The 25,621-nt window shown below is 41.1% G+C and overlaps 2 protein-coding genes across 4 annotated transcripts in view; both read right to left on the minus strand.

Annotated features, from left to right (window-relative positions):
• SSR1 (signal sequence receptor subunit 1) overlaps positions 1 to 17,676 on the minus strand; it is a 36,658-nt gene extending 18,982 nt beyond the window's left edge. For both annotated transcript variants that reach the window (XM_049883153.1, XM_049883162.1), the window contains exons 1-7: positions 17,508 to 17,676; positions 14,732 to 14,844; positions 8,620 to 8,707; positions 7,030 to 7,292; positions 4,188 to 4,264; positions 3,359 to 3,437; positions 1,823 to 1,916 (exon numbers count right to left, since the gene is read on the minus strand). In XM_049883153.1, the coding sequence (XP_049739110.1) occupies positions 1,823 to 1,916; positions 3,359 to 3,437; positions 4,188 to 4,264; positions 7,030 to 7,292; positions 8,620 to 8,707; positions 14,732 to 14,844; positions 17,508 to 17,586 (793 nt within the window). In that variant the 5' untranslated portion in view covers positions 17,587 to 17,676. The remainder of the gene's footprint in view (positions 1 to 1,822; positions 1,917 to 3,358; positions 3,438 to 4,187; positions 4,265 to 7,029; positions 7,293 to 8,619; positions 8,708 to 14,731; positions 14,845 to 17,507) is intronic.
• A 7,035-nt stretch (positions 17,677 to 24,711) lies between these two features.
• Positions 24,712 to 25,621, minus strand: part of CAGE1 (cancer antigen 1) — an 80,380-nt gene continuing 79,470 nt past the window's right edge. For both annotated transcript variants that reach the window (XM_049883096.1, XM_049883079.1), the window contains one exon: positions 24,712 to 24,831. In XM_049883096.1, the coding sequence (XP_049739053.1) occupies positions 24,727 to 24,831 (105 nt within the window). In that variant the 3' untranslated portion in view covers positions 24,712 to 24,726. The remainder of the gene's footprint in view (positions 24,832 to 25,621) is intronic.

Genomic DNA, 25,621 nt, shown 5'->3' on the forward strand with positions numbered 1-25,621 from the left:
TAAGTCACTAGCAACCTGACTCAACTCCTTTAAGAAAGCCACGTTCTAACAAAAAAGGTTTTCAAAGTGTATGTAGTCCATGCAAATTCTTGGGTCCCACCCTAGACCTACTGAATCTGAACCTCTGGAGGTGGGGCCCAGCAATCTGTGTTCAACAAGGCTTCCAGGTGATTCTGATGCATATTAAAGTTTAAGAACCACTGCTCTAAAAAATCAAGCGTAAGAGAAACAATATACAAAAACACACAAAATTAAGCAAAAATATTAATGTTTGTTACATGGGGTCACCATGATTCAATATCAACTCAGCAGCACCTAACAACAATCTGACTCCCTTTTACCTAGAAGGTAAGTCAACTGTCCTTAGCCTAGCACACAAAACCTTGAAAACTCCTTATCGCCAAGCTTTCGGGACATGAACTCCTCCTGTGAATGCTTTCCAAGCTCTCCTGGAGGGACAAGGTCCCTCCTATGGTCTCGTTACTCTGCAGCCAGTTGTAATAAAGCGCCTACCATACTGTAATTATGTTTCAATACCAAGAGCCCACAGGAAGCATTAAAAAAAGATTCAATTTTTTAAACTGGAAAGGACTTGAACAGCCAATTCCCAGGAAATGAAATACTAAATGGTCAGTACATTTAAGTGTGAGGAAGTCCAACCTCATGAGATGCTATTTCCCATTTAACACACTGACAGACTACAACATTTGATAACACTTGAGAATGATTAGCGAGGGTGGAGGAGAAGCAAGCAATATTGTACGCTGTTAAAAACAGAAACTGGTCCTATCTTTTGGAGGGAAGTGTTGACACTTCCCATAAAAACTTAAATATATACAACCTTCGACCTAACTTCCACTTTTAAGAATGTATCCTACAAATTTATACATAAAAATATTAATTACTGTATTTGTAATAGTGAAAAACTGAAAATGACTTAAATATCCTTCCACCTAAAAGAGGTTTACCCTATTAGAACACACATATGTAGGAATACCATGTAGTTATTAAGAGAATGAAGTAAAGGAACATGTCATTAGCATAAGGATATCCAGGGCATGAAAAATCAAGTGTGTACAGTAGGATCTCATTTCTGCAAAACACTCACACAGAAACCACAGATATACATGCTTATATACGTATAGAAAATACCTAGAATAATACACAAACTTAACACCAAAGTGGGATTAGTGGAGCCAGGAGACGATCTTAGCTTTTTCACTTCTAGACCGTTTAGTTTTTTACAGTAAGCTCATATGCCTTTTGTAACTTTTTTTAGAAGTTCTTCTACAATTAGAAAAAAAATCCTTTCTACAGATTAATATTTTAGCTAACTGCATATGTAACAGAACTGAAATATATCCGTTAGGTATTAATTTCATGTTTATTCTTTCAAGCTGTAGTGACTAGTTTTTCCAGTAAGCACAATACTAGAAAACCATTCCATCACTCATTAAACTTGATGTATTCACATGCTATAGACAAGAGCCCCCAATACTACTGCAAACACCATTAAAAAAAATTAATTGCCTCACCTCTTCTACTCTGCACTGATGCAACAGGAAAGAAGAGAGACAGGAAAAAGATTAGGAATATAGAGAATTCACACATTTGTAAATAAACCGCAGGATTGGAAGCATTTCTAAATTAAAGTATAAAAAAAAATCACATTGACTAAGTCTTTGAAAGTCTTCATAATCATTATACTAGATTCTACAGAAGTAATGGAGAGATGAATTTTAAATGGTATCAAGCAAGCATTTTTTGCTAAATCTAAGATATTAAGACAAAAACTTCCTAGCAAAGTCTTTAAAGCACTTACTGATCTGATTCAAAGTTTCCTGAGGAATCCAACTCATATCAACATCATTCTGACTTGACGTACCCATTTCTACTTTCTGTATGGGTCTCTTGCGCTAAAAGAACACAGAAACATATTTAAAAGGTACTTTAGAGATAAGTATTTTTCTTTTCCAGGTTTAAAATATATTCTTACTAAAAAAAAAAATCGTAATAATAATTAGAAGGGAAAAATTGTTATCTAGCAAATCCCCACAGTAATTATTTATTCTCAGGCTACAGAGGGATCTTTTCCTTTGCCATAAAGCTTCATATACGACACGACTGGTGAACCAAATGAGAAATTCTATTTATACAATAGTTTTTTTCCCCTTTGAGAATCAAATTTAATGAAAAATAAATTTATTTTCATATTCAACAAAACTCAGGATAATTACTGAATTGCTGCAGGAATGCAGTTTCTGAACTGTTAGCTGAATACACTGAAAAAAATGACACAGAAAAAACAAGAACATAAAAACTCATTTAAGCTGTAACCCAAACTTTCTCCTGAGAGTATTTGTAGCAGAAGGGCTAGGAAGTAGAAAAGTGATTCAATTCCATTCTTTAGTCCCCTTCCCCCTAAAAACAAATACCCGCAAGGCTACCTACGTAAGAGCCAGAGTATTAAGTATACCGTGTACAAATTAGACTCTGAATACACAGAAACAATTAAAAGATGGTTTCATTCAAATGGAAAAAAAGGTGATGTACCCAATACTTACAGTTATAGCAAAAATGCTGACTATTACAAAATGCAGCAAAGAAAGTTACGTAAATTAACATTTCTGTTTTAAAAAGAAAATGCATATTAATAACACTGCTAATTTTAATACAGATTTGATGGAAATAAATAGCACTATACTTTTCCACGGAGAGGAATAGTGTATTTTTGGGGTTTTGTTTGTTTTGTGGGGGCTGGGAGTAGTGGATGAAGCAAAAGGGGAAGAGAAGTGAAATGAGGACACAGTGGAAGAAACAGTGACAAAGTCCAGAGCGAGAAATCATGGTTACAACAGATACTCTGATGTTACCATTTTACTATTCTAACAAAAAACGCCCACCTGTAGAACAAATACAGCCAAACCCTTTTTCAAATGAAACCAACCAAAAACCAACCCCTTTGCTGTTAAGTTGATTCTGACTCATAGTGACCCTACAGGACAGAGTAGAACTGCTCCATAGGGTTTTCAAGGAGTGGTTGGTGGATTCGAACTGTTGACCTTTTGGTTTGCAGCTGAGCTCTTAACCACTGTGCCACCAGGGCTACTTTTCAAACGAAAAACGAAAGGCCCTCTTTAATTGCTTAAAACTTATCTCTCCGGTTTAAATTATCTCTTCTGTATTAAAGGAAATATACTGAAAGCTGAGCTGCTTACGTATAAAATAACATATCCATGAAAAAAATGTAACAAATGAAAAAATTAAATCTGAATTTGAGTCTCATCTTCAGGTTTTCTTTTAAAAAGGCACAACACACCTGGCAGTACACAAGCCCAGAGCACTCATCTATAATTACCTTTCTAGATTCTAGGAGTTGATGAAGGCCAACAACAACCAGCAGCCCAAGACCAGCAAGGAACATGTACATAAATATTCTGATATAACAAAAAAATATATAAATTTGCTTTAATTAATTGGAAATACCACAGCTAATTACAACTATAATTCTAACACATGATATAAAAGCTTTCCAAATAACTCAAGGGAAAAAAAAAGGATAAAAAGTATTTTTAAGTTCAACTTAGATTCAGGTTTACTTTAGCTTTAACAGTAACTAGTCAATAAAAAAAATCCATTCTATGATCTAAGATGAATTACTTATAAAGTATGTTATAAATACATCATTACTTATAAGCTATGTTAAATTCAAGGCTCAGTTTAAAACAGACACATTAGGTGTTGTCTCCTTCAAATATTATTTTCTACACTTTAACAACCACTTTAGATATAAGTATACAGTAAGTGATGGCTCATTATTCGTAATATAAACCTCTGTAAAGAACACTAATAGTTTTCAAGATAAAACCTCATTTGTTTTCAATAGCAATTCTAGAGGCATGCAACTTAGCTTAAGCTGATGGGCAGTTTGAGAGCCTGGGGTGGAAAAGAATTCAGAAAGAGTGACAGAGCCAGTTACTTAAAAAAAATTTGTCTGTTTTAACTATCTTTCCTAGCTTGGCATTAATAGTTGTAAGAATCATCAAAAGTACGGACTGCGTAGTCAGGGTTTCACTAAATCTACACAGCCTAAACAATTTTTACCAATTAAAAAATTTGACAGGAGCAAGCCTTCTAATCCTGGTTTACAAAATCAAGATCTACGTAATATTGCAACCTTCACTTACGTTTCTCCATCTAACCCATCCTCTCTTTCAATGATTGTAACTGTTTGATTGAAGACAGCATCTTGGAATACATTGCCCTGTTTAAAAGACCAAAAAAAAAAAAAAAACTGAAATGTACTGAAAAAATGAAAACTGACAAGATTTCTTAAAAACCATTCCGTAATGATAGACATATAGTTTTCTCATCACTTAGATGGTCAGTAAGACTCAACAAAATGAATAGATAACTGCATTACTCAACATCAGGGACTCAACGTTATCACTTTACCTTCTCCTACAAAACGTCTCCCACTTTACTGAAGCTGTGCCCTACTTTCTTTTTGGGAAGGTGGTGTAAGAAAGCAGGAAATAAAAACGAGAAACCCCAGCTCCTGCTGCTTCCCAATAAAGGAAAACATGAAAATGCTACAGCAGATTATTCTAAGAACTCGAACTGAAGAAAAGTTAAATTCATGTTCTCAACTGACAATGGCCTGAAAACTAATTTCTTTGTAATAAATGGATTGGCGAATTTCAGCATCTACCAAATATCTTTCTGTTGTGATCTTTTATCAATCAGAAAGAATTTTGTTAGTTCAAAACCATTTCACTTTTCAATCACTGGGACTATACATAGACAGCTGTTCTGAGCGTTTGATGCTTCATGCAAAAGTAGTACTTTTTCAAAATTGTCATCTATTGTTAAACTCTAAGTTTCACTTCAAGATCTTTCAAGTTGCATTCCTCTACTTGGACAATTCCAGGAATCAGAACACACCAATGAAAGTAACAGCCAAAATCGAACTGAAACTATATATATGCCTGTTGGGTTAACTTTTTAAAAAATATTTTGTTGTGTTTTAGTTGAAAGTGTACATAGCAAATTAAGTTCCCATTGGACAATTTTTATACAACTTGTTTCATGACAATGTGTCTACATTTTCATTATCTCCACTTTTTGTCCTGTTTCCATTAATCTAGTTGTCTTGCCCCTCCCTGGCATCTCATCTTTGTTTTAGGGTAAATGCTGACTGTTTGATCTCATACAGCTGATTATTTAAGGAAGCACAGCATTCATGAGCAATCCTGTTTATTTTATATGCCAATCTATTATTTAGATGAAAGGTGACCATTCAGAGTGGCTTCAGTTCCAGGTTACAAGGGTATCTTAGGGTGGTAGTTCTAGGGGTTCCTCGAGTCTGTAATGGTGCAGTAAGTCTGGCCTTTTTTAGGAATTTGAGTTTTTTTCCTACATTTTTCTCCCTTTCTATCCAGGACCTTTTATTCTGTCCCTGGTTAAAGCCATCGGTAGTGGTAGCTAGGCACCATCTAGTTTTTCTGGTCTCAGGCTAGATGAAGCCGTGGCTCATGTGGGCTATTAGTCCTCTGGACTAGATTCTTCTTTGAAGCTTTGGTTTCCTTCATTCTTTTGTTCCAGACAAATAGAGACCAATAGTTGTTTGTTAGATGACCACTTGCAAGTTTTTAAGACCCCAGACAATACTCACCAAACCAGGATGTAGAACATTATGAACTTTGTTATGCCAATTGAGTTTCCCCATAAGACCAGCCTGTTGGATTAACTTTCATTTTACTTAAAAGCAAGATGAAGTAAGTAATTCTTCCCGCTATTTAACTATAAAGCTGAGGAAGCTTAATACATTATTTTGAAGACAGAAGGATGAAAAACCCTTCTTCCCCTCTTCTAAGGACAAAAAGAAAACTTAACGGCAGTAAGAGAAATTTAACTCAGACATAAGGGAGACATGTTGACACTGGGGTGATGAAAACATTGAGTAAGCTTCCAAAAGAGGATGAATTTTCTTCTCTGAAAAAATTTTGAAAAAGAAATGGTTTAAATGTGCTCTCATTTGAAGGAGGCTAGAATAGTTGGCATCAAGAGGTCAACTTCCAGCAGTAAAATTCTGGTGAGTTTCTTTCATTCATTCACTGGATATGTAATATACATAGCAAACATCATTGGAATGACATCAGAGCTTGGATTAGGCTATCTGGTTCCCATAAATCAAAACAATAAACTGTGCTGTTAAAACTACCTTAAAAATATTTGGTTATATTTTATCCGCGAATATATAAAATGATGGAACAGTTCCAGCAAGTTCTTAAAACTTACAAATACCAAAACAAGGACCCATTGCCATTGAAGTCAATTCTGACTCACAATAACCTTACGATACAGAGTAGAACTGCCCCATAGGGTTTCTAAGGCTGTAATCTTTACGGAAGCATACTGCCACATCTTTTTCATGTGAAGTGGCTGGTGGGTTCGAACCACTGACCTTTTGGTTAGCGGGTGAGTGCTTAACCACTGAGACACCAGGGTTCTGAACTTAAAAACAGAAGCAGTAAAACAGGCAAAAATGCAAGCAACAAAAGGAAGTACAAAGCAAATCACTTAACATGCATTCACATCTGAATAAGGAGTGTACTCTACCGGGTGGCTTACAGCTTCTTTTCCTTCTGAGACACAGCTGAAGTCATAGTACAGCAGGGCACACCTATCTCTAGCCTATATCGCTTTTCACTCTGCTCTGCAATAGTGCCTGTTTATGGATTTACAAACCTGAAGACAGATACGCAATTTATTTTTGCCTCCCTAAGTCGGCAGTTCGAATCCACCAGGCGCTCCTGGAAAACTCTATGGGGCAGTTCTACTCTGTCCTATAGGGTCGCTATGAATCAGAATTGACTCAAAGGCAGTAGGTTTTTTTTTTTTTAGCATCTTATCACAGTTTCAACCACAAAACAGGAACTTCAATGAACAAATACAGAAATATTTATAAGGCAATGTCAGTTTTCCGAATCCCTCTCTTTAAATAAATGAAGGTTTAGAGGGCCTTACAGTCAAATCTTTGTAGTTCAGATTGATGACCAGACCAAAGGGTCGTCCACCCATGGGCTCTGCAGGAATGAAGGAGTACTCAAAGGTTGCCTGTCTCTGGGGTGGCACGACAGTGTTCAGAGGAAGAGCTGTGAAATTCTGGATATAAAACTGGTAGTCCTGAGGATAGCGGAACGAGGCATCTAGAGATTCAACCACAAAGTCCTCTGTACCCTTGTTTGTAAAGCCTACCAGGAACTTCACAATGTTATTTGCTGGAAAATCTAAGACACAAAATAGAGACAGAAAAATTAGAAAACACTCAAAAAGAACAAAATAAAAAGTAGGCATTACTAGTGGATTCTGGCACCTTTTCCTGCTGAGCGTGGACTCTATTTTCAGAACCCTTTTCAAAAGAACACTCCAGTCAACCACCAGCTAGTAATGGACTGCAGCTGATTCCAAGCTGAAACCATTTTGTCTATAAAGCTATTTAATATCCCAACTTAAGAATGCAACTGAGCATCTCAATTTCAGACCGGATCACATCCAAATCATGTGATCTCAGGAGCTGTGTACTTCTGGTAGTAAGATTATCACAGTGGGGCTACATGGCTTAGTGAAGTCATCTTCCCCTCCAGCTCACTATCTGGTATCTGTGCACAGAGAACGGTAGAGCAGAAAGACAGAAAGATAGTCTATTAAGAGGTTCACTGAATCTACCTGAAATTGTAATATTCACTGTGTCATACAAAGTCAATCAGGCAGTAACTATGCACTTTAATTAGTCAAAATGCGTTTTGAAGCTAAAACCTAAGTAAGCAGCTACAGAAACAGAAAAAAAATCTTTTAATCAAATTATACTTTTTGTAGGTGTATGGCTAGAAAGTACACTGAAATAAAACAGAAAATTGAGAAGATGAAGAAAATTCTCAACTTCCAATATGAAGTCCTCAGTTAACTGTATTGTACTTGACAGAGCTGAGATTCACCCAGCGTCTCACAGGTTTTGGGGTTAGACAAATTTGGGTCTGCATCCTGTCTCCACAAACTATTTACTAACTGGGTAACTCCGGACAACTTTCATGGCCTCGCTAAACCCCAGTTTCCTTATCTGTAAGATGGGAATAATGACAGTGACAACATTCACAGGACTATTTTTAAGATTAAATAATACATGCCAGATATTGAGAACAATACCTGCCATAAAGCTCTCAATAGATATAAGCCATTATATTTATTTTCTTTTAATGAACCCGAGGCTCTAACTAAGGCCTAAATATGTCACTAATGTTTAACGTTCAAACTACGATAGTTACTTTGCTGTGGCAGTTTAAAAAACACTTAAAAACAATCTTGTTGAAAGAGACAATTTCTAGTTAAAAGGGGCATTATTTATTTTTCCCCTTAAATGCCACAAATACTACCTCACAGCTATGGATATTCATACATAAAATTTTTTTTCATAAAAACCATCTGTTTATGCTATACTTATTACGTTAAAGAAGAACACGAATAAAGATCTTATTATGCATTACCAATACTTCCCAAAAAGTGAGTTTGTCACTTTCAATTCTGATATCTTACTTAAAACTAGTATTTTTATATTACCTTCTCCTTTTACAAATAAGATAGTTGTATCTGCACTTGGTGAAGCTTCAGGTTCGCCAGATAAATCTTCTTCCTCTTTATCTTCTGCCTAAGAAAAACAAGATTAAAAAGGAATTACCATTGGAAAAATACAACAGCATTTAAAAATAAAAAGTATACTAGACTTGGGAGAAAACAGTGCCTCTCTGGAACTCTGTTGGAATTAGCAGTGGTCTCAATTTCCTACTCCTCATCACTGAGCACACCTCAAACTCTAAGGTGCACACCAATCCCAGGGGGCCTTTGCTGATCTGACTCAGGTCTAGGATGAAGCCTGAAATCCTTTATTTCTAACAAGTACCCAGGAATCACTGATGCTGCCGGTACTCGGACCATGCTTTGAGCTATAAGGTTCTAGGGCATAGGGTCACAAGCTTTGTCTGTAAAGGGCCAGATGGTAAATAGTTTAGGCTTTTCAGGCCATAGGTCCCTGTTGCAGCTACTATATTCTGCTGCTGTAACATGTAAGCAGCCACAGAAAATGTGTGAAAGAATGGTCATGACCAGATTTGGCCCAAGACCACATCTTGCTGACCCCTGCTCTAGAGCACCTTGTTACCTATGAAGGTGTCCATCATGATTAACAGAATTTTCCCATGAGAATTAGTCACACAATTTGGAAGAAATGACTGAAGTGTACAGTTAACATACTTGAATTTTATGCTACATAAATTACACCTCAAAAAAGTTGATAAAAGTTTGACCAAATTTTCTATTTATTACTTTAAAGATCAATGCTGCATCACTTATCCAGGGACCAATAAGGATTACAGAGATGTTCATGTTGTTGTTGCTGTTAAATGCTGTGGAGTCGGTTCCGTCTCATAGCGACCCTATGCACAACAGAACGAAACACTGCCCGGTCCTGAGCCATCTTTCCAATCGTTGTTATATTGAGCTCATTGTTGCAGCCACTGTGTCAATCCAGCTCGTTGAGGGACTTCTTCTTTTCCGCTGACCCTGTACTCTGCCAAGCATGATGTCCTTCTCCAGGGACTGACCCCTCCTGACAACATGTCCAAAGTATGTAAGATGCAGTCTCACCAACCTTGCCTCTAAGGAGCATTTTGGCCGCGCTTCTTCCAAGACGGGGTTGTTCATTCTTTTGGCAGTCCATGGTATGTTCAATATCCTTCGCCAACACCACAATTCAAAGGCGTCAACTCTCCTTCCGTCTTCCTTATTCATTGTCCAGCTTTCACATGCATATGTGATTGAAAATACCATGGCTTGGGTCAGGCGCACCTTAGTCTTCAGGGTGACATCTTTGCTCTTCAACGCTTTGAAGAGGTCCTTTGCAGCAGATTTACCCAATGCAATGCGTCTTTTGATTTCTTGACTGCTGCTTCCATGGCTGTTGACTGTGGATCCAAGTAAAATGAAATCCTCGACAACTTCAATCTTTTCTCCGTTTATCATGATGTTGTTCATTAGTCCGGCTGTGAGGATTTTTGTTTTCTTGATGTTGAGGTGTAATCCATACTGAAGGCTGTGGTCTTTGATCTTCATTAATAAGTGCTTCAAGTCCTCTTTACTTTGAGCAGGTTGTTAATGAATCTTCCTCCAATCATGATGCCCCATTCTTCTTCATATAGTCCAGCTTCTCGGATTATTTGTTCAGCATACAGATTAAATAGGTATGGTGAAAGAATACAACCCTGATGCACATCTTTCCTGACTTTAAACCAATCAGTATCCCCTTGTTCTGTCCGAACAACTGCCTCTTGATCTATGTAAAGGTTCCTCTAGAGCACAATTAAGTATTCTGGAATTCCCACTCTTCGCAGTGTTATCCATAGTTTGTTATGATCCACACAGTTGAATGCCTTTGCATAGTCAAGAAAACACAGGTAAACATCCTTCTGGTATTCTCTGCTTTCAGCCAGGATCCATCTGACATCAATGATATCCCTGGTTCCATGTCCTCTTCTGAAACCAGCCTGAATTTCTGGCAGTTCCCTGTCGATATACTGCTGCAGCCGTTTTTGAAGGATCTGCGGCAAAATTTTGCTTGTGTGTGGTATTAATGATATTGTTCTATAATCTCCACATTCGGTTGGATCACCTTTCTTGGGACTAGGCATAAATATGGATCTCTTCCAGTCAGTTGGCCAGGAAGCTGTCTTCCATATTTCTTGGCATAGACAAGTGAGCACCTCCAGCGCTGCATCTGTTTGTTGAAACATCTCAATTGATATTCCATCAATTCCTGGAGCCTTGTTTTTCACCAGTGCCTTCAGAGCACCTTGGACTTTCTTCCTTCAGTACCATCGGTTCCTGATCATATGCCACCTCTTGAAATGGTTGAATATTGACTAATTCTTTTTGGTATAATGACTCTGTGTATTCCTTCCATCTTCTTTTGATGCTTCCTGCGTCGTTTAATGTTTTCCCCATGGAATCCTTCACTATTGAAACTCGAGGCTTGAATTTTTTTCTTCAGTTCTTTCAGCTTGAGAAACGCCGAGCGTGTCCTTCCCTTTTGGTTTTCCATCTACAGCTCTTTGCACATGTCATTATAATATTTTACTTTGTCTTCTCGAGAGGCCCTTTGAAATCTTCTGTTCAGTTCTTTTACTTCACCAATTCGTCCTTTTGCTTTAGCTGCTCAATGCTCAAGAGCAAGTTTCAGAGTCTCTTCTAAGATCCATCTTGTTTTTTTCTTCCTTTCCTGTCTTTTCAGTGACCTCTCACTTTCTTCATGGATGATGTCCTTGATGTCATTCCACAACTCGTCTGGTCTTTGGTCACTAGTGTTCAATGCGTCAAATCTATCCTTCAGATGGTCTCTAAATTCAGGTGGGATATACTCAAGGTCACATCCTGGCTCTCGTGGACTTGCTCTGATTTTCTTCAGTTTCAGCTTCAACTTGCATATGAGCAATTGATGGTCTGTCCCACAGTCGGCCCCTGGCCTTGTTCTGACTGATGATATTGAGCTTTTCCATCTTCTCTTTCCACAGATGTAGTCAGTTTGATTTCTGTGTGTTCCATCTGGCGAGGTCCACATGTATACGCAAAAAACCCATGTGTATAGTCGCCGTTTATGTTGGTGAAAGAAGGTATTTGCAATGAAGAAGCCGTTGGTCTTGCAAAATTCTATCACTCAATCTCCAGCATTGTTTTTATCACCAAGGCCATATTTTCCAACTACTGATCCTTCTTTGTTTCCAACTTTCATATTCCAATCGCCAGTAATTATCAATGCATCTTGACTGCATGTTTGATCAATTTCAGACTGCAGCAACTGATAAAAATCTTCTATCTCTTCATCTTTGGCCCCAGTGGTTGGTGCGTAAATTTGAATAACAGTCGCATTAACTGGTCTTTCTTGTAGGCGTATGGGTATTATCCCATCACTGACAGCGTTGTACTTCAGGATATATCTTGAAACGTTCTTTTTAACGATGAATGCAACACCATTCCTCTTTGAGTTGTCATTTCCAGCATAGTAGACTATATGATTGTCTGATTCAAAATGGTCAATACCAGTCCATTTCAGCTCACTAATGCCTAGAATATCGATGTTTATGCGTTCCATTTCATTTTTGATGATTTCCAACTTTCCTAGATTCATACTTCGTAAATTCCAGGTTCCGATTATTAATGGATGTTTGCAGCTGTTTCTTCTCATTTTGAGTCGTGCCACATCAGCAAATGAAGGTCCCGAAAGCTTTACTCCATCCACGTCATTAAGGTCGACTCTACTTTGAGGAGGCAGCTCTTCCCCAGTCATCTTTTGAGTGCCTTCCAACCTGGGGGGCTCATCTTCCAGCACTATATCAGACAATGTTCCACTGCTATTCATAAGGTTTTCACTGGCTAATGCTTTTCAGTAGTAGACTGCTGGGTCCTTCTTCCTACTCTGTCTTAGTCTGGAAGCTAGCTCAGCTGAAACCTGTCCTCCATGGGTGACCCTGCTGGTATCTGAACACCGGTGGCATAGCTTCTAGCATCACAGCAACACACAAGCCCCCACAGCAGGACAAACTGACAGACACGTGGGGGAAAATGTTCATATACTTATGTAAAATACTCTTTCCCCCAACAGACAGATTTCTCAAGGACGAAGACTGTCTCACGCCTTAAAGACTCTATTCCCAGTTGGAGCTCGGTAAGTTAAGTGGGTAGATACAAAGAGACCTAAAAGTTATCAGTACAAAGTGGAAGTGGTTGAAACCACAGGCCCTGGTGAGGAAGGAAAACAACAACGGCAGGACTACAAGAAATACCAACATTAAGGGGGCCAGCAGAGGGAAGAAAAGGTAGTAGAGAGAGAAGCCAAGAAACAGCAGTGGAGCAGGAAAAACTAAGAGAGGGGGTACCACAGAAAATAGCTCAAACGGATTACAATGGAAAACAGGCCAGATATCTGGCAATTAGATTGCTAGGAAGAAGAGTTTTACCGGATATATGAGAATGAAAGTGAAGCGAGCAGGAGAGAAAAGCTGTACAGACTACTCTTTCAGAAGAGCGCTGGTAAGGGGAAGAAAACGAGTAGCAATTTAAGGTTGAGGACAGAATATAAACATGTGTGGCTTAATGGAAACAACTCACTGAGAAGAACCAACGCAGGAAGTCACAGAAGGAAAGAGTAATCTACTAAGATCCCAAATGAGGAGATGGGATCAGGAGCACAGGCTGTAGAGCCAGCTTTAGAAGAAAGTAAGGAATACTCATTCTTAATGATAAAATGTAGGAATAATGGTGAATCACATTTAGAAGTAGTAGAAAGTATAGAGAAATTCACACTCGATGGCCTTCACTTTCTGAAATCGAAGGCAATGTTGTTGTTAAGACTGAACAGGAATGAAAGACGTACTAAACGTTTCCTAAAAGAAGGGAATTAGGAAAGTACAATAATTAGTAGGGGCACTACTCTGACACAGCTGGGGTCACCATAAGTTGGAGCTGACTCGATGGCACCTGGTTTTTATTCTGTTCAGATTAAACACTATGTGAAGATGCATGAAAACAGTAACTCAAAAATTACATCATTACAATAGCAAGATTCGGTTAGTTGGAGGCATACTCCATAAAAATGTGGGTAAGTCGAAAGAGGAGGAAACCTTCACACAGGGTAAATGTTTTGATATTATCATAACAGGAAAATGGCGATTTGGTGCTTTAATCTTAAAGTGACAAAATCAAAAATCACTAAAAGTTGCAGGTTCAAGGGTGACACATGGAAGAGGAAAAAAGAAGTAAAATCTTGTAGGACAGATTTAGCAGCCCAAGACAGACAGGATTCACTAGAAGCATGCTGCAGCAATCCCGATTCCAGCCCAGCATTTCTACTGTCAGAGGACGATTTTACAAAGAAAATGTCAGAGCTGGAAGAATCTAACACATCTGCTCTTACCTCCTTATTACTCTTCAGAGGACATAGTTTATTGTCTGCCCCTCGCCCCCTGCCACCAAAACACACACACATCGGAAAACTGCACAAGGACAGAGGAAAGGAGTTTTTTGTTCATACCTGCACCCAGAAAAGTGCCTGACGCTTAGTAGGCACTCAATAAATACTTGCTTATTGAATGAATGAATGAAAGGAGGCAAGTGAGACCCAGAGATGAAAACTGCCCAGTCAGACAGCTAAATGGATGAATCCCGAATCTCTCAACTCATGCCCAGTGCTCTTCCCAGAACATGACCTTCACTCATGTCCAAATGGTTGTGACTGGTTCTCTGTTCCACGTCTCCTTCTGTTTCAGAAAACATTTACGCTGTACCCTCAAGGAACTGGCCCCTATTCTCCCAACTTCAATCCACTTTGATCAATCATAGTAACAAACCTTAAAAGCATGAATTTTAATACCAATTGTTTCTATTAAAAAGAAATTCCAGACGTATTATATACATTCTAAACCAAAACCACACCCATTGTCGAGTTGATTCCAACTATTAGTGACCCTACAGGACAGAGCAGAGCTGCGTCACAGGGTTTCCAAGGAGCAGATGATGGATTTGAACTGCCAGCCTCTTGGTTAGCAGCTGAGCTCTTAACCACTGCACCACCAGACCTCCAGATATACATACACTCTATACATACTACATAGTATGTAACACTGACCAAATCTGTGGGTTCATCTTCTTCCACCTCAGCTTCATCATCTTCATCTTCGATTACTGAATCTTCTACTGTTTCCTCATCCTCTGTAAGATCTTGAGCCACTGCTAATGAGCCTAATGAAGTATAAAACAAGCAGTTAACCTTTCCCCTGGGAATACGTTTTTTAATACCAAATATAGGCAACAAGCTTTCCCCTTAAGAGTAATTTAACATCCCAGTTTACCTGAATGATGCCAGATTATAATGCATCTAATAATACTCAAAAGATTTCACTTCTAGTATTAATGGCAAATGCTGTTTAATTTTAAAAAGCACTTTAACAGTTTGAAAAATGAATTACAGAAACTAAAAATGCCCTTAAGTCCAAAGAAAACACTTAGTAACGTCAAGTAATCTTGTTAAGCAAATTAAAGAGAATAAGTTTGTTCTAAAAGTAAGAAGCTCCAAAATTAAAACCCTGCCACTAAAACAAAAAGCTCAAGTGTTAAAGAAAAAAGCATTCTCAATTAAAGAAAACAGCATTCTCGATATCCAGGTAAGAAACAGTGTTAATATTGTTGACTACACCTAGAACTATCTAAATTTAATAGCATGTAATTCTAAGCACTACACCCACGGTAAAAACTAGCTTAAATGAAACACAGTTCAGCAAACTCCACAGTTGACAGCAGAGAAAGAATGCATTTATTTTTGCATATGGCTTCAAACCTTAACATTTTTTTTTACTCCCCCCACACTTAAAAACACAAAGTGAAAGTTGAGCAAGCACAGTCTGTAACATCAAGAAACTATAAATTGTAATTTTATGCTCAAAAGTACTCTAAATAAATAAGTCACATTAAATCCTCAAAAGGATTTCAAAGTTTTAGTGAGCCCTCCAACACTTTTCAGAAATGATGATGATGTGGCAGTTCAGGGGAGGAGAGAAAAACACGGGAAGCAGAAAAGGAAGCAAGTGCATATGCTGCAATACCCAGCAAAACGGTGTATGGTCAGGACCATGCCCTTGAGGGCTATTCCGCTTCCCTGGGTTCTCATTGGCTAAGGTTTCTGCACAAATATTAAAGAACATCCAACCACACATTATGAAAGGGGGAGGGGGAGCACCAGACAGACAGCTTCTACTGCTTATCAAAAATCATTTCCAAAAACCAGTAAGAAAAATATCCATGTCTGACATAAAACAATTTTAAAACTGTACTTCGTGAAATCTGAGCACTTCTGAATATATATAATGACTGCACTCTATATTTCATTGGACATTAAACTATTTTATTTGTTTTAATGTTAACCAATAAGAATTTGGAAACCCTGGTGGCACAGTGGCTGGGAGCTACAGCTGCTAACCAAAAGGTTGGCAGTTCAAATCTACCAGCCACTCCTTGGAAACTATGGAGCCGTTCTACTCTGCCCTATACGGCCACTACGAGTCAGAACCGACTTGACAGCAACAGGTTTGATTTTTTTTTAATAAGTATTTTGTGCCTACAAAGTCTAACAATTTTCAATTGGAAAAACTGAGAGAAAACATCTTTAGAAAAACTATTCCTCACAAAAAATGTTTACAAAATATTAGGTTCAGTTTAGATATTGAACTGATGTTTCTTTAAAAAGTTTTTTAAACCTGAAAAGAGATAGTCTAGATTCTAATACAAGCAGAATTGTCAAATTTTCTTTAGAAAGCCACACGAGAACAAACCAGCAAGCAGGTCCTAAAGAAAAAGAATTTCTCTTTAAATCTGCAAATGAATTCATTAGCAGTTGTGGTTTATTTCTCACTTGGTTTTCTACCCACGAAAGAAAAGTCAGTAATTTCACTTTTCTTGACAACATAATTCGCGAATACATGTCACTATCATTCACTTTTGCCACACAGCTGGCTTAAACTGATAAGAGTGGAAAGGAATTCTAGGGATCATTTAGTCAGACATTCTCTCATTTCACACATCAGTAAATTGAACTCATTGACAACGAGAGCAAGATGCCATGACTCTGGATATTCTAAGAGCATCTAAGAATTACTTTCACACCGGGTTAAGTGTTGGGAAGAATAAGGCTACATAAATAATCCTACACAAAACAAACTTAAATCTCGAAGTAAGATTATTTTTTTCAGCATCACACGATGTTTCCACAAACAAAAGACAATTGGAGAAAAAAAAGGGGGCAGAGTAACAGAAAGACATTCCACCGGGGTGGGAGGAGAACAGACGTGGGGTGAGGATGGGGAGTCTTTCTGGAATCGAGACTCCAGGTAACACACAGGGATTGGGTGCTGATAAGCGGCACAGACGACCGGAATAAAACACTCAGCTTTAACGGTTTAGGTGCGCTTCAGTCAATGAATGAACGAGGACTGCCAGCGCGCTCTCTAACGACACGTCAGCCTTGAGGCTGAGAGCATCGGGGTGGAGCGCCCGGGAGGCGGCCACAAGTGCTGAAACCGGCTGCCCGCGCTCCGCTCCGCGCCGCCCCTCGCCCCATGCGCAAGCCCAGGGTCACCATTCCGGCCACACCTGCGGGCACCGTGGGCCCCAGGGGCAAGGTCGCCAGACGCTGCTGGCCGCACTCCGCGTGGCAGCGAGCGCAGACGCCCGCCGGGACTCACCCGGCGCACTGGGGCCCCTGAACGAGCCGGGGGTGGGGGTGAGAAGGCGGACAGAGGCCGGGAACTGGACGCCGGACCCCGGGAGCCGTGGCAGCCCCCAACTTCAAAGTTGCCGTCGCTGGCGTCTCCCTCCCGGCCAAGCCCCGCCAACCACTGCCCTCGCCTCACCTCCAGGGCCGCCTCTGAGTACGAAAGTGGCGGGGAACACGAGCAGGAGAACCAGAAGAAGGCGAGGGAGGAGTCTCATGGTGCAGCCGACCACTGTCCACTAGCCGTCCGCGAGCGCTCTCAGGCTCCGGCGGTAATGGCGTTACTCTTCATCCGGGCCCTGGGTGGGAGGGCGGGGCACGCACTACGCTCGGTCCTCGCTGCGGTCCCGCCCCTGACCGAGCGGCTCCGCCAACGTGGCTCCTCCGCTTCGAGGAACGGGAGCTGGGCGGGGCGAGGGGGTCACGTGGTCGGCGGCCGGGGCCTCTGGATTCCCGCGAGAGCCTGACTCTCGCCGGGGTTGCTGGCGGCGGGCTACTCTGTGGCCCCGCCCCGCCCCTTCCCGAAGGCCCACCAGCGCCTGCCGAGCCGCCCAATCAGAGTCTTCGGTGGAGACAATTTGAATGACGGGCCGCTGTACCTGGCGTGACAGTCTTTTATAAGTTTAAATAACAGTGATGGAAGGACAGGGGAGAGCCCTGGTGGCACAGTGGTTAAGAGTTTGGCTGCTGATCAAAAAGGTCAAGAGTTGCAGTCCATCAGCTGCTCCTTGGACACCCTATGGGGCATTTCCACACTGGTCGCTGTGAGCGGAATCCACTCGACTGCAACGGGTTTGGTTCTGGTTAAAGCCAAGGACTACAGATGGCATTTAAAAGCAGAGAATTTTTTTTTTTTTATATATAATATTGTTTTTAAAAAATCCCAGAAAGCATAAAGAAAATACGGTGGAAAAAACCTTTCTCCCCTCTCTGCCCACACCCTCCTTCTTAGCTAAATAATCACGGTTTTTAATTTCTTATATGACATTCCGAGTTATATGTTGGATGAAATGCCTTGACACATGTAATCAGCTAGGACAGCGCTTGGCATGTAGGATGCATTAATATATAACGCCGGCAGCAATCCTCTTAAAATTTCCTTAGCTCCTTCTTGGCTATTTTGGATTTTGTCTGGGTTGCCACCAGTAATCTGGTATCTGATGCAGTTAAACAATCTGAATGTTAGGTGGTGTTGGACTGGATCGGCGTGAAACGTCACAGAATTCTCTGACGTGACATGATGCCGCACGGGACTCCCTGAGGGGCGTCCTCCACTCCAGCTGTCGCCTCTGCTCCTGGGCCTTGCTACCAAAGCTGCCACACTGGGCTAGGGACTCTGCTTTGACGTGGCCGAACCTTGCCTAGTTCTCCACTGACACGGAAGACTCTTCCTAACTTTGAGGCCCTTTCTGTTTCATGAGTTTCAACCAGAGCTGCCTTAAGCTGCTGATGTGACAGAATTTTTGACAAACGCCTTCTGCTGTAACTTGGCAGCTCTCTCCTAGAACCAGAAAGAAACCGATGGGAACCAGAAAAGAAGATAATCTAAGTTAAGGACATCATGTTGCTGCTAGGTGTCCTCCAGTCAGCTGCGACTATGCTCAAAATCACTCCCCTCTTCACTGAGGAATTGTCATCAGCGCAACACTTCTCACTGACTCTCTTTTTCCTTGAAAAACAAACAAACAAAGCGACCCAAACTCACTATTGACAAGTCGATTCCGACTGGTAGTGACCCTGTAGGATAGAGAACTGCCTATGGAGTTTTCAAGGCTATAAATCTTTACAGAAGCAGACTGCCACATCTTTCTCCTGTGGAGCAGCTGGTGGATTTGAACCACCCATCTTTTGGTTAGCAGCTGAGCACTTTAACCACTGTACCACCAGGGCTGATTTCCTGGGGAGGGGGTAGGGGGGTCTCCGTTCCTTATGTAAAGAGATTCCTAGCAGGTCTGTCTCACCAGTTTCTAGGACATGTTTAGACATAACCCAAATTTGTAAGGATAATCTAGTTTAGACTTAAAGTGGGACTTCCACTCCAGTTCTATCACCAAATGATTACTAAAACAAAACAAAACAAAAAACAAACCCATTTCCATCAAGTTGATTCCATTAAGTCAATGCCAACTCATTGCACTCTATAGAACGGAGTAGAACTGCTCCATAGAGTTTCCAAAGAGTGGCTGATGGATTCGAACTGCTGACATTTTTGATTAGCAGCCATAATTCACTGTAGCTCTTAACCACTGTGCCACCAGGGCTTCAAATGATTACTAGAGGATTTTATTTGGGACTTGAATTTTAGACAACCAGCTACTGAAGCTGCATCCAGGCCACTAAAGTATGTCTGCTTTGGATGTTACTGATGTGATGAGCTTAAAAAAAAGAAAAGAAAACAATACAGAGAAAATAGAAAGACCTACAACTGTCCAATTAGTACAAAAAGCAGGAGCCTATGGAATCCCAGAAGTAAGACACTCCCCTGTCTAAGTGCTCACCAGTTCTCCCATAATATGCAGCTTTCTTCAGTGCCCACCCAGAGCTCTCCCCTTAGTTGCTTCCAATCCTTAATTTATGGGATTAAGAATTCTTTAGTTTAGGAGTCCCTGGGTGGCAAAAATGGTTAAGTGCTCAACTATTAACCGAAAGATTGGTGGTTCAAACCCATTCAGAAGTGCAGCAGAAGAAAGGGCTTGCGATCTGCTTTCGAAAGGTCGCAGCCTTGAAAATCCTATGGAGCAGTTTTATTCTGCACACATGGGGTTGCCATAAGTCAGAATCGACTTGACGGCAACAACAACGTTATTTGAGGCCCTCCCAAATATTTTCCCATGTTCTCTCCCTGTGACTTCTGCCACCTATCTGTTTGAAGATACTTGTTTTCCAGGAATGGACCACATCCCAGTTATTCTCATTCGCACAGCCCAGGGAAAAATTCTCAGTTAACTCTCCATGTTTGTTACTTTAGTCTCTTAGAATTATAAGAGCAGAGCCTTCTTTCCCTTCGGATACTTATGATTTCCCTCAGCACCATTAGCAAATGTGTTTATTGTATTCCTCCAGAGAACTACATGGCTAACTCATCCTTCATCTCCCTTACGCCTTTGCTCAGCCATCGCCTTCTCAATGAGGCTTACCCTGACCACCTGACTGAAAATTACAGCCCCACTCTCCTGATTCCCCTCTCTATTTACCTTTTCTTCATAGCGCTTATGACTTTTTTTTTAATTGTTGAAAATACACACAGCAAAACATACACCAATTCAACAATTTCTACATGTACAATTCAGTGACACTGATTACATTCTTCGAGTTGGGCAACCATCTGCATCCTCCTTTTCAAACTGTTGACATAATCCCCGTGAACATAATCTCACTGTCCCCTAAACTCCCTATTTAACCTTTCCCTTTTAATTGCTGTTGACAACTGGAGCCCATATAGATAGTTCTTTAAAAGAGCACAATCTTGCACTTAAGACTTTCTACCACAACATATAGGTTATCCTGTCTCCTGTCTGTAACATCCTGGGTATCTTCATAGATTAGTGATACAGAACAGTGCTACACCCAGTTGGACCTCAGTAAATATCTGTTGAATGAACGAAGGTCCAATATTGTTACATCTTTCCTGCACATATCTGCAACCCAAGTTTGACTGCAGGCATAATAAGGAATGAAAAAGTACCAAGCAAAAAAGAGTTATATTTATTATATGCAAGCAAAGACTTAAGAGCTTCTTCACCTTCCAAGGACTCAAGAAGAATTAGGTTTTTTGTACTATACTTTACCTCTAAGGAAAACAAAACAAAGCAAATTAGTTTTCTGATCCTTAGGAAAAAGAGGCACAATGGGGAAGAGGAAACAGAAAATCGGGAAGACTTTAAAAGGAGTCCTGGCTCTCCAGCCCCACCCAGTCCTCATTTACGAGGGCCTGCGCTCACTCTGGAAACCCTGGTGGCATAGTGGTTAAGTGCTACGGCTGCTAACCAAAAGGTCGGCAGTTCAAATCCACCAGGTGTTCCTTGGAAACTCTATGGGGCAGTTCTACTCTGCCCTGTAGGGTCACTATGAGTTGGAATTGACTCTACGGCAATGGGTTTGATTTGGTTTTGGCACTCACTCCCCCTCCCAGAGGTTGGCTTTCTTCACAGTGCACTGCCTCCTCCTCCACATTGCCCCTGCTCAGACTGCTGAAAAGAACAGACAGAATCACAGCCACTTCGTCTCTCAGCACAAAACCCGCCAGCTTCCCTGCATTTGTACACTCACTTCTGTTAAAATAAAACGGAAGGTTTACAGGCCTTCCAAAGGCCGTCCCCACCACTCGTGGATTGAATCCCATCTGCTCAAGGACTCGTGATTCTGGAAAGAGCCCTCTCTTCTCTGCTTTGTAAGAAATTTCTACCTCTCTAACTCATCACTTCCATCAACGTACAAATAGGCTGTACTCCTGCCCATCTTAGAAAACAAAGCCTCCCTTGTTCCTGTTCCCCTTCAGCACCAGCCTCCTTTCTCTGCTTTCTGACACGGGAAAACTTCACTACCTCATGTCTTGATTTTCTCCTCAGCCTGTTCTAACTGGGTTTTTATTTTTACCATTCCACTAAAACATCTCCATCCTGCTAAATCCAGTGGTCCTCATCTGAGCCCTTCTCTTCTTGAACACTTGTTTCTCTGGGCTCAGCGACAACCATACTCACCTGGGTTCCCTCCACCTCAGCAGCCCCTCCTTCTCCTCTGCCTGGCCTATAAGTGTAGGCCTGCTAGAAGGGATGCACTACAGAAGACTGGAAACCCCCAGCTTGTGGTCCATGAGAGGGCTCACCGGGACACACACTGCTTACCAAAGCAATAATGGACGCACCGGTCAGAGTGGCTCCAGCTCCAGCATCGCTGAGATTGGTGGAAGACTGTCCTCCGTAGGCCAACACTAAGGGTAAGACAGTGTTGTGGAGCTGGGCTAATAGAACAGGGATGAGAGGAAGATTATGGAGGCCAGGGGAATCACTTAACTGTCAGGAACAAGGTGGGCACAATGATTACAAGGAGCTGCATGGTGGTCAGAAGCAGGAACAGGTGAAGAGGCATGGTCAGGGGAGCAACGTGCAGAGAGACGTGGCGGTGGTCAATAAAACACATCCCTAGAGACAAGATAGATGGACACCCAACAAAGGTACTGCTTAATTTATACAATGAAATAAATCAAGGAAAATAAGGAGGCTGAGGGAAGTCAGCCCAATAAAAAGCCCAATAAAAAATCCAATCCCTTTCTCAGCTGGACCTGAGGCAGTTCTCAACCCTGGAACCCAGTAACTGATGCAGAAGGTTCCTAAGATGAAGATCCCTGAAACACCACAATGGCTATTCAGTAGTCAATACCTGTCATTCCTCAGAGGGCCCTATGTCCATTCACTCACAGTAATCATGCACTGAGGAAAAAGGGGAACACTAAGACCTTTTGAGAATTGTTGGACACAAAGCCTGAGTGCCAATTTAGCCCCCTTTTACAGTAAACTTATATACCACCCCATTGCTGTTGAGTCAGTTCTGAGTCGTAGCAACCCTACAGAACAGAGTAGAAATGCCCCATGGGGTTTCCGAGGAGCCGTTGGTGGATTCAAACTGCCAACCTTTTGATTAGTAGCCAAGCTCTTAACCTCTCTGCCACCAGAGCTCAAAGTATACATAGGAGTCAGTAATAAGCGGAGTCCTAGCCCAGGCTCAGTTGACAGTGGGTCCTTTGAGTCATCAGACCCACACATACCTTGTCCCTGAAAGTAAACATAAAATGGACAAACTTGGTAGTTGAAATAACCCCGTTATTGGTTCCTTGACCTTTGGGGTAAGAGCTATTAGAGTAGAAAAGGCCAAGTAGAAGCTTCTGAAACAGCTCACCACCACTCCCCTCCCCAGCCAAGGTAGTAAATTTGCATCCCAGGAGACTGGCAGAGATATGTGCCATCCTCAAAGACTAAAGAGTGCAGGGGTGGTGGTCTTGTCAAATCCCAATTTAATTTGCCAGTTTGGCCCCTACAAAACTAGATAGATCATGGCAGATGACAGCGGAATACCAAAACTTAAACAAGGGTAGCTCCAATGCCTCCAAGTCAAATGCTGCTGTTGATCATAGTTCATCCTGCTAATCCTCTTACAAGTTCCCCAGGAAACACGACTGGCCAGAGTCCTGAATAAATTGGAGGTGGAGGCAGTGGCTGACGGTAAACAAGCTCAAGCAAAATTTTGGAGGTGAAGGAAACATCCTAAAATTAGATTGTGGTGATTTCTGCATGACTCTTATCAATTTACTAAATATTACTGAGTTGTATACTTACAGTAACACACCAGCCACTCCATGGAAGAAAGATGTGGCAGTCTGCTTCCATAAAGATTTACAGCCTTGGAAACCCTATGGGACAGTTCTACTCCATCCTACAGGGTCACTATGAGTCAGAATAGACTTGATGGCAGTGCATTTGGGTTTTGGTTTGGATACTTACAGTAGGTGAATTTTATGGTATGAAATAATATCTCAATAAAGCTGTTTTTAAAAAGAGAAAGGTATATGAAAAATATACTAGTTGTAATAACTCCTCGTGTACTCATATACTATAGTTTTTATACCTATTCTTCCAGTTACCAAAGTTCTTAGATTAGAGATGCCCGAATCCCCCAGTCCAAACTGAAGTGCATCAGTGGAGTAGTTGTAATGTGAAATCTTGGAAATTCTCTTCTCATAACATCTTCCTTGGCTCTTTGCCTCTTTTAGTATAAACATCTCCAAGTGTATTGCAGTGTTGTTGAATTTTCACTGTACTGTGCATACTAGCACTTTAAAAAATATACATTCTATAAAGTGAATGCTTCGAAGGTTAGCGAAGTAGGGGCAGGGGTTTGGGGACCATGGCTTCAGGGGACATCTAAGTCAATTGGCATAATAAATTCTAATAAGAAAAATTCTGCACCCCACTTTAAAGAGTGGCATCTGGGGTCTTAAGGGCTAGCAAGCGGCCATCTAAGATGCATCAGTGAGTCTCAACCCACCTGGATCAAAGGAGAATGAAGAACACCAAGGACACCAGGCAATTACGAGCCCAAGAGACAGAAAGGGCCACATGAACCAGAGACTTACACCATCCTGAGACCAGAAGAACTAGATGGTGCCCAGCCACAACCGATGACTGCCCTGACAAGGAACACAACAGAGAACCCCTGAGGGAGCAGGAGAACAGTGGGATGCAGACCCCAAATTCTCATAAAAAGACCAGACTTAATAGTCTGACTGAGACTAGAAGGACCCTGGTGGTCATGGTCCCCAAACCTTCTGTTGGCCCAGGACAGGAACCATTCCAGAAGTCAGCTCATCGGACATGGATTGGACTGGACAATGTGTAGGAGAGGGATGCTGGTGAGGAGTGAGCTTCTTGGATCAGGTGGGCACTTGAGACTATGTTGGCACCTCTCGCCTGGAGGGGAGATGGGAGGGTAGAGGGGCTTAGAAGCTGGCGAAATGGACATGAAAAGAGAGAGTGGAAGGAGGGAGTGGGCTGTCTCATTGAGGGGAGAGTAACTGGGAGTATGTAGCAAGCTGTATATAAGTTTTTATGTGAGAGACTGACTTGATTTGTAAACTTTCACTTAAAAAGCACAATAAAGATTATTAAAAAAATATATATATATACATTCTAGTTGTTCTTCATCCAAGCGTGGTGTGCTGGTTAAGGTTATGTGTCAGCTTGGCTAGGCCATGATTCTCAGTTGCTTGGCAGATATTACGTAATCATCTTCTATTTTGTGATCTGATGTGAGCAGCCAATCTGTTGAAAGGGGAGTTTCCTTGGGAGTGTGGCCTCAATCTCATATATATGTACGTTCCAGAAAAGTTTGCCCTCTCTGGATCCTGCATCTGACTCTTCATCCTCTGACCTCTGGTTCTTGGGACGTGAGCCAGCAACATGTCGTCTCACCTGCCGATTTGGGGCTTGTCCGTCCCTGCAACCATGTGAGTCAGGAGAAGCCTCCAGCCTGACATCTGAGCCACGTATTTGGGACTTGCCAACCTCTACAGCTGCATGAACCGTTTCATATATACACGCTTCACTGTTTTACTCCTCTTGATAACGCAGCCTAAGAATTCTGCTGAGAAGCATGGGTCCTGCTCTAACAAATACCTACAATGTGGAAGTGGTTTTGGAATTGGGTGATGGGTGATGGAAGCAGATAGTTCTAAATACCAGCTATGACCACATGGTCAAC

The sequence above is a fragment of the Elephas maximus genome, chromosome 1, assembly GCF_024166365.1.
Source record: "Elephas maximus indicus isolate mEleMax1 chromosome 1, mEleMax1 primary haplotype, whole genome shotgun sequence".
Classification (NCBI taxonomy): domain Eukaryota; kingdom Metazoa; phylum Chordata; class Mammalia; order Proboscidea; family Elephantidae; genus Elephas; species Elephas maximus.